The sequence below is a fragment of the Lycium barbarum genome, chromosome 1, assembly GCF_019175385.1.
Source record: "Lycium barbarum isolate Lr01 chromosome 1, ASM1917538v2, whole genome shotgun sequence".
Lineage (NCBI taxonomy): Eukaryota > Viridiplantae > Streptophyta > Magnoliopsida > Solanales > Solanaceae > Lycium > Lycium barbarum.
Window position 1 is genome coordinate 17,002,358 of NC_083337.1, and position 12,774 is coordinate 17,015,131.

The following is a 12,774-nucleotide window of genomic DNA, read 5'->3' on the forward strand; positions in this document are numbered from 1 at the left end:
TTTCGTGAATTAAAGGTTCACAAGAAGTTGTGACTCATGGATAGAATAGTAGTATGGCACTCAGCCGAGTAGGGTCTTAGGTGTCAGTCGTTGCCCTCCGATTCTGGTCGTGACACTGGCCCTCTGTGTCAAGAATGTGAGGATCAAGCTCAGTAACCGAGGCCCTTGGTTGTTCAGCAGTCCTCTTTCTCTTTTTTCTACCTAGTTCCAACCTGGTAATATCAATTGCCTGCTCAACCCTTACTATTCTATCCAATCTATCAATCTGACGCACCCTATTCTCCGGCATAGTTCTTTGATAAGGCATGGGAAAGGGAGTGAAGTATTTTTCTGCGTGTTATGATCTTTTAGCTTATCCCTTATAATCAGCCGCATGTCGACAATAAACCCGTACATGAGGGAAGCAATCAGGATACACTTCTCAATGGAGATATCGATGTCATTCTTTGATGGCTTTACCCTTGAGGACACTAGAGATAGCCAGAATTTCGCCTCGAGATTTAGGGTGCTCTTATGAATGCCAACTGCTGGGTCAATCCACTTTGGTGTCCCAGATGCAATAGTTAATGCCACCCACGCACGCTGTTCTGATGGAACTTTGATCCTGTCATCATATTCGAAAGTATGCGGGGGCCATCCTCCAACCGAGTCACCTTTCCTTTGCTAAAAGATGATCTCATCAATTTTATTGGTCTGGCAATCAACATCCACACCTTATACTGGGATCCAGTTGAGATGATCAAGATTCTTTTTGGGTTGGCGGCGACTGAGCATGGCGTTCAACATAGCTCCATAAGCAGCATAGAACTCCCTCACGAGAGCTGGAACATACTCGCCGGGTGGCATGAAGTAGTTCCATCTTAATGTGTTCAATTTACAGATGATCCCAGGGCACATGTCTTGTAACCCATTCAGAGTAACCCGTTTCTCCGCATTGAACCCCCGAGTCTCATTGTTATCCGGTTTGACCGTCTTCCAGGCTAGATACAATTCCCTGAAACTTGGGACAGTAAACCGCTTTTCCTCTGCTTCCCTTCTTCTACCCTTCTCAAGAGCTTCATCAACCTCCCGTGAAGGGGTATTCTCTGTCCCTTCTTCAGACTGGGGGACATCATCCACGGGGGTATTCTTAGTTGTTTTCTTGCCCTTACCTTTTGATTTGTTTGTTCTCTCCATCATGCGAATACACCACAAAACAGAAAATATTTATGGTTTTTATTTATATGGGAAAGAAAAATAAAGAAGATAATGAAAGAACAAAATATAGAAACTAGAACAACACAAAACCGTAAAGGGTGTCATCTTCTGCGAACAACACCTGCGGGATGCAGGCATGACATGCGCACCGCAGGTGATGTCACTTGAGATTATTTTTCTTGCAAATCTCTGTCAGCACCTGCGGTAGAAGTGTGGGACGCAGGTTAAACTTGCGTCTCGCATGTGCTACATGCCTAAACTCTTTGTTACTCTTTCATTTTTTTTATAACATCACACACGCACACACATGACTAATTCACTTAAGAAGGTTGTCACGCCATCTATCATTGGGAAAAGTCGTGAACTCATGTGGAAAAGGATATGCTATTGTCATGACCCAACCCGCCGTGACTGGCACCCATCTAAATCCTAGTGGGCAAACCAATATACAAGACACCTATCTATTCAATCCAGTTTTATATTAACCAAGCTAAACAATCATTACTCATTTAACATCAAAAGAACAAAGTAAATCATGTCATAAATGCTGAAATAAGTGTCGAAGTTCTAACTATTACAATCCCTAAAATCCGAAAGTCATCGTACAGGACTCTAAACTAAAACATGTCTAAAAATCTGAAGTCTAACAAATAAGTAAACCGTAATGTCCAGAGTACAAAAAGACATCATAGCAAGAAGATCTTCGGGCGGCCTGGCATGGGAAGAAGCTCACCCTAAAATCTGTCAACAATTATCCTCCACGCTAGATGTGAGGACGAGCAACGGTCTCTATATCATAATCTACACTCAAAGAATGCAGACAGGTAGTATCAGTACAAACACTATGTACCGGTAGATATCATAGGCCGACTAAGATTAGTATCATGCATATTTCGTAAAATCAATAGAATAAAACAATCCAGTCAACAGACATGATTATCAATAAATCACAACAAGTCAACCAAGGACAATCACAATTAAATCACCAAGAATGTCAAGCAATCATAATCACGTAAGCCAAATGGAAATAAATTTACCACAATAACCTCACTCACTGTACATACATGCTAGCAGATGTCTTAGCTCAGTAGTCATGACCTACAGGGGACCCATGGTGTCCATGTACCACTCGTTTCGGATCCACTCCTTGGACCCGAGCATAAACCTCCGTCCCTGAACGAACCTCGGTCGCGGGACATATCAAAGTACCTCTTATTTCCGAAACGATCCTCGGACCACGAGCCCATAATCTAGGTCATATGAGTGCCTTTCCATACCTCTTACAGAACAATGTTTCTTACCTTTCCAATATCAACAATCAACTCAACATTTTATGTCACAATATCCTTGAGAAGATTATATTAGCTTCTCATCACAACACATCCATTGTAGATTCAATCACACAGGAATAATGGCATGGAGCCTACACAATCACTCAATCACATTCACGTAGGAATTTAGCCACACAATACCATGCATGAAAACTAGACATGCTTTCTCCTAAGGAGAACACAAAACATACAATCAACTAACCAAAGTCTAACTTAAGTAAATCGTAACCTAACTCAAAATAGAGCTGGAACATGCAGGTTACTCTGCTACAGCCTTTCCTTTCCTCAAAGCCTCAATACGTTCACGGTCTAAAAATAGAAGGCTCAATGATTCACATTGCTCAATTCCATGGCAAAGACACCATTTTTATAGAACCCTAGGTCTCAAATCACTTAGTTTATGATTCTAAATGTTCAATTTATGACAAATAGCAACTAATCAATCCATTTAAATGATAAATAAACGATAATAACCCCAACCCATCAAGTTTAGAAGGTTTATTGACATTCTAGTGTTTCTACTTCACTTTCACCGTTAAAGACCCATGAAGATGATTATAATAATGAAGGGGAAGGGAATGATAGAATGAAAAGCAATTAAACTTACCTCTCTAGGTTATCTCGCCCTAGCTTGAAAATTCTCTCTAGGTGCTTGTTGGGAAGTGTGTTGGTGCTTTGTGAAAAGAGAAAATAAAACTGAGTATATAAAATTCGGGCTACTGTTTTACGTCGACCGCTACAGCGGTCATCAAGCCGCTGCAGCGGTACCGCTATAGCGGCCCACCACAAAATCGTCGCGACCGCTATAGCGGTCCATCTACTGCTATAGCGGTGCCGCCATAGCGGTACATTGCCCGCTACAGCGGCCACCAAGGAAAATGGATGGTCGCTGGCAGCGGTGCCGCCGCCGCAGTACTCCTACCGACACAGCGGCTCGTTTTGGGCAGTGAGCTCAATTTTGTCCAGTTTTTTCCCCTATCACCCCACATTTCATCCAAGGCCTCAAAAACACAACACAAAACATGCACACATACAAAAAGAAGCCCTACGAATCCACCCACGACCTCGGAATTCCTAATGGTGTCTTAATTTCCCTTAACGACCGAAAGGATCATTGCACCAGATACCAATTAAAACCTCGTTCGTCCTCGAACGGATAAGGGTGAGAAAACTAGGGAGGAGTTACCTGACTCGACGAAAAGCTGAGGGTATTTGCTACGCATATCGGATTCTGTCTCCCAAGTAGCTTCTTCCACTGGTCGATTCCTCCACTGAACTTTCACAGTAGCTATTTCCTTGGACCTCAACTTATAAACAACCCTGTCTAAGATAGCAACGGGCTCTTCCTTATATGATAAATTTTCATCTAACAAAACCGAATCCCAACGGATGATATAGGAACTATCGCCGTGGTACCTTTTCAACATCGACACATGAAACACCGGATGAACGCCTGATAGACCCGGAGGTAAAGACAACTTGTAAGCCACCTCTCCTGCACGTTTGAGAATCTCAAACGGACAAATGTACCTCGGGCTAAGCTTTCCCTTCTTCCCAAACCTCATCACACCCTTCATGGGTGATACCTTCAACAACACTTGCTCTTCTTCCTCAAACTCAAGATCTCGGACCTTGTGGTCCGCATACTCCTTATGCCTACTCTGCGCTGCCAAAATCTTAGCTTGAATCACTTTCACCTTCTCTAGGGACTCTCTCAGAAGGTCAGTACCCCACGGCCTCACCGCGAACGCATCAAACTATCCAATAGGAGACCTACACCTCCTTCCATACAATGCCTCAAATGGGGCCATATCAATACTCGAGTGATAGCTATTATTGTAAGAAAATTTGGCTAAGGGCAAGAACTAATCCCAATGCCCACTGAAATCTATCACACACGCACGAAGCGTATCCTCAAGAACCTGAATATCCTGCTCAGACTGCCCGTCAGTCTGAGGATGGAAGGTTGTGCTAATATCTAACTTCGTACCCAACTCCTCATGCAAACACTCCCAAAACCTGGATGTGAACTTGGTGCCCCTGTCCGACACGATGGAGATAGGAATCCCGTGGAGTCTAAGTACCTCCCGAATGTAAACTTTAGCCAATTTTTCCGCATCATAAGTTATCTTCACCGGAATAAAGTGGGCAGACTTAGTCAACCTATCAACAATAACCCAGATAAAGTCAAACTTCCCCAGCGTCTTCGGAAGACCCATCACGAAATCCATGGCTATTCTTTCCCACTTCCACTCAGGAATGGGCATCCTCTGCAATGTACCCCTAGGTTTTTTATGTTCATACTTCACCTGTTGGCAATTCAGACACTAAGCAACGAACTCTACTATATCACGCTTCATCCCAATCCACCAGTAATATTGCCTCAAATCACGATACATCTTAGTGGCACCAAGATGGATAGAATACCTCGAACTATGAGCCTCTGTTAGAATGGTCTTAATCAAGTCGCCCACACGTGGCACACACACTTGCCCTTTGATTCGCAGCACGCCCTCCTTATCAATCACAACCTCCTTGGTCTCACCAAACAATACCTTATCTCATATTTTACATAACTTAGCATCTTCAAACTGCTTAGCCTTAATCTGCTCTAAAAATGATGACCGAGCCTCAACACTAGCCAACACCTTGCCTGTGTTAGAAATATCCATTCTTATAAAACTGTTAGCCAGAGTCTAAACCTTTCTAGCCAACAGACGCTTAGAAGAAATCAAACGAGCCAGACTTCCCATGCTAGTCGACTTCCGGCTCAATGCATCAGCTACCACATTTGTCTTACCAGGGTGGTACAAAATGGTGATGTCATAGTCTTTCAGCAGTTCCATCCATCTCTGCTATGTAGAGTTCAAATCCTTCTGAGTGAACACATGCTGCAAACTGCGATGGTCTGTGTACACCTCACAATGGACACCATACAAGTAGTGACTCCAAATTTTTAATCCAAACACCACCGCTGCCAGCTCTAGATCATGAGTAGGATAGTTCTTCTCATGTACCTTTAACTGTCGAGAAGCATAAGAAATCACCTTCTTTTCATGCATCAAAACAGCACCCAAATTAGAACGTGAAGCATCACAGTAAACAACAAAATCCTTGCCCTCAACGGGCAATGCCAGAATCGGTGTTCTAGTCAACAATGTTTTGAGCTTTTGAAAGCTCTCCTCACACTCGTCGGACCACTGAAAAGATACCTCTTTCTAAGTCAAACGGGTCAAATGAGAAGCAATAGAGGCAAAGCCTTTCACAAACCGACGATAGTAGCTAGCCAGACCCACAAAACTACGAATCTCGGTCACTGATATGGGCCTAGCCCATTCCTTGACTGCTTGAATTTTTTGAGGATCCACCATAATACCTTTTTTCGAAATAACATGCCCCAAGAAAGACATAGAAGACAACTAGAATTCGCACTTGGAGAATTTAGCATACAACTCCTTCTCTCGCAATCCCCCAAAAACAATTCTCAAATGCTTCTCATGCTCTTCCTTACTCCTAGAGTACACCAGGATATCATCAATGAACACTATTACGAATGAGTCTAAATAGGGCTTAAACACACTGTTCATCAAATCCATGAACGTAGCTGGGGCGTTTGTAAGCCCAAAAGACATAACCAAGAACTCATAATGCCCATACCTGGTTTGAAAAGCAGTTTTTGGAACATCCTCTGCCCGAATCTTCAACTGATAGTACCCTGATCTTAAATCGATTTTGGAGAACACAAAAGCTCCCTGTAACTGATCAAACAAGTCATCAATACGGGGAATGGGATACTTTTTTCGGACAGTTACCTTATTCAACTGACGGTAATCAATACACATACGCATAGACCCATCCTTCTTCTTAACAAACAGCACAGGAGCACCCCACGGAGAGGCACTAGGGCGAATAAACCCCTTACTTAGAAGATCTTGCAATTGCTCTTTCAGTTCCCTGAGTTCTGCTGGTGCCATCCTATAAGGTGAGATAGAGAGAGGACGGGTCCCTGGGTCTAAGTCAATTCTGAAGTCAACATCAGGATCCGGTGGCATACCAGGCAAGTCTGCGGGGAACACATCCGCAAACTGGCGTACCACTGGAACCGAATCAAGGGCTGGAGTATCTACACTGGTATCACGGATATGTGCCAGATAAGCTAAACAACCCTTCTCTACTAGCTTCCTAGCACGAACAAAGGATATTACTTTCTTAGGGAGGGGACTAAGGTTACCCTTGCACTCGAGTCTAGATGCCCCGAGCATGGCTAGGTAACTGTCTTAGCATGGTAATCAGGAATAGCAGAATGCGGGGACAACCAACTCATACCCAAAATAACATCGAAATATATCATGTCTAAGATCATTAAATCTGCCCAAGTACGATACCCCATGAAAGAAATCGCACACGAATGGTAGACGCTATCTACCACCACAGAATCCCCAACAGGAGTAGATACATAAATAAGGGTGTCAACAGTATCACACATCATATCCAGACCCACATCAAAATAGGTAGATACATAGGAAAAAGTAAAGCCCGGATCAAACAAAACAGAAGCCATACGGTCATAAACGGAATCGCAGACTGAATCGGTCGCCCTAAATATACCTGCGACCTCTAACCCCTCGAAAAGGAGTTGCTGAACATCCCACCCTTACGACTTCTCAACCTGCCTTGTATAATTCTTATGCCTAATCCCCTCAATAATACGGATATGCTCCACTATCTCCTGAAATGAAGCACCAGTGGCTACAAGCTGAAGAGCCGATAACTGAAGTCTAGTATTCAACCCCTTTACGAACCGTCGTATCCTCTCCCCCTCAGTAGGCAACAACTGAAGAACATAACGGGAAAGGGAGTGAAAACGGGACTCATATACAGCAACCGACGAGTCCCCCTGACCAATAGTAGTGAACTCATCCTTCTTTCGGTCCCTCAGAGTACGCGGGACGTAGTTGTCCAGAAACACAAAGTAAAACTGAACCCAAGTCAATGGATGAGACCCAGCTGGCCTACACTCCACATAAGCCCTCCACCAAAGCTTGGCATCACCCAAGAACTAGAAGGTCACAAACTCTAGCCCGTACTTATCTACGACCCCCATCTTATAGAGCCTCTCATGACAGTCGATAATGAACTCATATGCGTCCTTCGACTCAGTTTTATAGAACACGGGAGGCTTAATTTTAGTGAAACTCCAAAAAAAATCATGTTCTTTACCAGTCAGCACTGGCCCTGCAACTGGCCTCGGGAAGGCTTCAAAACTTGGAACCTCATCCAAGTGAGGTGCCACCGCTGCTGCATGCTGAACCCTCAGAGCTTATGCTCTGTCCGGATACGGGGCTACTACTCCTGCGCCCCTACCTACAGGACCCGCTGGTATAGCTCCGGCCCGTGCAAGCCTACGCAACCAACACAACACTTGTGCCATAACATCTGGTATACCCTGAGCAGCTGCAGCTCCTAGTGGAACTGGTACTGCTGCTGGCTGGGCTGGTGTAGCTACATCTCTCGTTGCCTCATTAGGAACCACAGGAGGCACGGGGTCAAACATTGGGACGCCGCCCCCAGCTGGGGGCGCCCCTCTGCCAGCTCCTCTGCCGCCACCTCTACCCTAGTTGCTGCCGCGCGTGTTCTCGCCATTTGCGAGAGAATGAAGGATAGTCAAATACTAATTTAAATCAGCAGATACCAATTGGAATCAAATAGCACGAAGGAAGAAAGAAAAGGGAGTTTTCCTAGTGTCCGGCAGCCTCTCGAAGATAAGTACAGACGTCTCCGTACCGATCTACAAGACTCTGCTACAATGTCCTTGTACGATGAAATTGACGAACCTAAAGCTCTGATACTCACTCTGTAACGACCCAACCCGCCATGACTGGCACCTATCTAAATCCCAGTAGGCGAACCAACATACAAGACACCTATCCATTCAATCCGGTTTTATATTAACCAAGCTAAACAATCATTACTTATTTAACATCAAAAGAACAAAGTAAATCATGCCATAAATCTAAACCTAAACCTAGCCGAAACCCTAAAAATATTTCAACCTTTTCACGGCAAAAATGGCCTCTCCGGCCACTGGACAGCCGCCTATTATGGCTGTCCAGGCTAACACAACAATACCTACACAACCAAATCACCTTTTACCAAACCAAACGTATGCAACAGCCCTAAATCCTACTATTTCTACTACTACGTACAGCCCTACTTTACGCATGAAAAATATTACATATTTGCATGGAGAGCCCATGGTCGTATGGGAGGAAGAGGAGATTGATCACATGATTATTAAAGAAAAATTACAATATGCAGTCGTGGGGAAATTCTCATATGGTTGGCCTGACGTGAAAGAATTGAGAACATTAATTCCAAAGCAATGTGGATTAAAAGGAGAAGCTATTATCGGATTGTTGAGCAATAGATATGTACTAATACGTGCTTCTTCTTTGGAAGATTATGTAACATTATTGTCTAAGCCTGCATATTACATTATGCATAGAAATTGGTCATATCCCATGCGCACCTTCAAATGGGATCCATGGTTTGATCCAGAGAAGGAAATGAAGATAGCAATTGCATGGATATCATTCACATCATTACCTCCTAATTATTTTGTGAAAGAAGCAGTTTTTTCACTTGCCTCTGCAGTTGGAAAGCCATTACAAGTTGATATGGCCACAGCCAATAAAACCAGGCAAGTTGTGCGAGAGTGAAGGTAGAGGTTGACTTGCTTGGAGAATTTCCAAAGAGAATCAATATAAGAATGAAGAAGAAGAGTACTGGGGAGATTGTGGATAAATGGATAAAGATTAACTATGATTATGTTCCTAAGTACTGCAAAAACTGCAAACTTCAAGGACATAATGAACAAGATTGCTATGTCATACATCCAGAATTGTATCCCAAGAAAGAAGAACAATGCTCAGACAAAGAACAGGAGGTCAACAGTAAGGCAGATCAAAGGAAGAATAAGGAGCAAAAGAACACAAAGAATAGCAGACTTGACATTAAGGAGTACAAAGGGACCAATCTTGGCATAATGAAAGGAAAAGAAATAGCAGACAAGGTGCAGCCTGCAGAGGGCAATGATGATGATGGATTCAAGGAGAAGAAAGGAAAACAAAGTAATAACAGGCACTTTCATAGAAGCAAATATGATGAAAATGCTTGGAAACCAAATGAGAATCAAACTCTGCAGAACAATCAATATGCAGCATTGCAGAACACAAATGAGGAGATAATAGATGTGACTGATGTGCAGAAATCCTCAAATGTAGAAGCAAAGATGCCTGATGCTTCAGACCAAATCATTACAATGCAGCAAATTGTAGACAATAATGACAAAGTCAATGAAAAGCAGATGGAAAAAGCAAAGGAAAAACAGATAGATGAATTAAAAAAGGTGGAGAAAATATTAGCAAAGGAATGGTTTGAGAAGAATTTTGGTAAACAACTCAATGATAAAGGGGAGATTATATCTCAGCAGGTATCTAAGGTGACTTCAGGTACAATTAGTCAAGAAAAGGAACATGATGTGCTGCAGGAGCAAGAAAAGGAACATGAGGTGCTGCAGGGAGATGTGTCACAAGAATATAGTGACATCTTAATCAACAAAAACATGGAGGAACAAAACATGTGTGGTGATGTGCTGCAGGAGGATGATGATCATGAAGGGACTCCACTAGAGGAGGTGGAGAATAATCATGGAAAAGAAGGACAAGATGGTACAAAGCCACCTGAGAGTAATACTTCTTCAGTGTGTCTGTGGAACAGGTTGAGAATTCACAACATGGTAAGCATGAGGAGATACAGGTTCAAGCTGATATTGATTGTCAAGATGAGGAAGATTTATCTCAGAACATTGATGATATAGCACAGGAAGCAGATTTATCCCCTAGAAGTGTGCAGAAATTGAAACAGGCAACAAATAAACAAAAACCTGTCAGAAGTAACAGTAATCCAGTGGCAGGAGTTTCAACAAGGAGGAGTAAGAACAAAATTAATAATTATCAATGATAGACAAAGCTTTATTTTGGAATATTAGGTCAGTTAACACTCAGAAATCTTTTGAAAGGTTAATTGAACTAAATAGGAGATATCATTATTCTATCATAGGCCTAATGGAACCTTTTCAAGATCTTATTGCTATTGAAGATTATAGAAGGAAGTTAGGCTTTCAGAATTGCAAGGTGAATAGTTCAGGAAAAATCTGGATTTTTTGGACAGATGAATGGCTAGGTGTAGTTGTATCTGAATCAGAACAGCAGGTGACCTTGCAACTAACTCACTCATCCTTGAATCAAACAGTGCTGGTGTCAGTAGTCTATACTAAATGTGATAGACAGGAGAGGGAGGATTTGTGGGAAGATATAGTAGCTTTGGCAAATCAGCAGGACTTTCCTTGGATAATAGGAGGGGATTTTAATGTCATAGTGTCTGATGAGGAAAAGCAAGGTGGCCTTCCAGTCTCATCCAATGAGACCTTGGATTTTTCTACCTGTATACAAAGTTATGGTTTGATTGATGTAGGATTCAATGGAAGTAAATTCACCTGGTAGAATGGGAGGACTAAAGAAGATTGCATATTTAAAAGGTTAGATAGAATACTGGTGAATCAGCAAGTTCTGGATATCATGCCATCCACAGCAGTGACTCATATGATTAGACATGGTTCTGATCATGCACCCCTACATCTTGAGTGTAACAGCAATGCACAGGACATTGTCAAATCTTTTAAGTTTCTTAACTTCTGGACAAAGCATCATACATTTATGGAGGTGGTAAAGGAGAATTGGACTGCTGATTTCTGTGGAAATCCATTCTATGTATTTCATCACAAGCTGAAGAAACTTAAAAAAGCACTGGTTCAATGGAGCAGAAACACATATGGGAATATATTGCAGCAGATTGCCACTATAGAAGATACTATAAAGGTGAAGGAGTTGTAGTTTGAAAATAATGCTTCAAGGGAGAATAGAATGCTGTTACATCAGGCACAGGCTGAACTAACCAGATTTTTACACTTGGAGGAAGAGTATTGGAAGCAGAAAGCTGGTATGAAATGGTTCAATGATGGAGATAGAAATACAAAATTCTTCCATTCATATGTGAGGGGCTGGAGGAATAAGTTAACTTTAAAAAGAATACAAGATCCTTCTGGTACATGGTTGGAAAATGAAGTAGATATTGGTTCTGAGGCAATCAGATTTTTTGAGGCACAGTTTAGTGAACAAAATTCAGGAGGGGATTATGCATTATTGAAAAATATTCCTAAATTGATAACTAAAGAACAACAAAAGAATATGGAAGAGTTGCCATCTAAAAGTGAAGTAAAGGAGGCTGTATTTTCACTCAATGGGGATAGTGCTAGTGGGCCTGATAGATTCACAGGACTGTTCTATCAAAAGTGTTGGGAGGTTATCAAGTTGAATGTGATTCAAATGGTTAGAGCCTTCTTTTGTGGGTGTGAGATACCACATTTCATCACACACACTAATCTGGATTTGTTACCAAAGAAGGAGGTGATTACTACTTTTAGTGATATGAGGCCTATCAGTCTCAGTTCTTTCTCCAACAAGATAATGTCAAAAATACTGTAGAATATATTGGCAAAGGTTCTTCCTAATATTATTTCTCACAATCAGACAGGATTTGTGAAAGGAAGGAGCATTGTAGAAAACATATTGCTGGCACAGGAGATCATCAGAGATATTAACTTGAGAGCTAAACATACTAATGTGGTGATCAAATTAGACATGGCAAAGGCATATGATAGACTTTCCTGGATTGTTTTGACTAAAGTATTGAGACAGTTTGGGTTTGCAGAGGTTATCATTGATTTAGTATGGAGATTGCTTTCAAACAACTGGTATTCAGTATTAATCAATGGTCAAAGTCATGGTTTTTTCAGATCAAGTAGGGGGGTAAAACAAGGTGATCCACTTTCTCCTACATTTTTCATTATAGCAGCAGAGGTTTTAACAAGGAGTCTGAATAAGCTGCATGAGAAGCCAAGTTTCATAGGCTATGGAATGCCAAAATGGAGTCCTCAAATCAATCATCTATCATATGCTGATGACACAATATTATTCTGTTGTGGGGATGGATGTTCTCTAAAACTAATGATGAAGAGACTGAGGAATTATGAAAAGGCTTCAGGACAGCTGGTCAATACTGATAAAAGCTGTTATTATATTCATCACAAAGTCTCAGCCAGAGTTAATAGAAGGATTAAAAGACA

At 42.0% G+C, this 12,774-nt stretch overlaps 1 protein-coding gene across 1 annotated transcript; it reads left to right on the forward strand.

Moving 5' to 3' along the window:
* Positions 1-9,297: 9,297 nt before the first annotated feature.
* On the forward strand, positions 9,298-10,550 carry LOC132610188 (uncharacterized). Its single transcript, XM_060324475.1, has 2 exons — positions 9,298-10,224; positions 10,308-10,550. Exons 1-2 carry the CDS (start codon positions 9,298-9,300, stop codon positions 10,548-10,550), a joined length of 1,170 nt encoding a protein of 389 aa, XP_060180458.1.
* Positions 10,551-12,774: the final 2,224 nt, after the last annotated feature.

Coding starts and splice junctions, on each gene's coding strand:
- LOC132610188 (XM_060324475.1), top strand. CDS start 9,298: ATGAAGAAGAAGAGTACTGGGGAGATTGTGGATAAATGGATAAAGATT. Junction 10,225..10,307: donor AAGGGACTCCACTAGAGGAG/GTGGAGAATAAT, acceptor TCTGTGGAACAG/GTTGAGAATTCACAACATGG.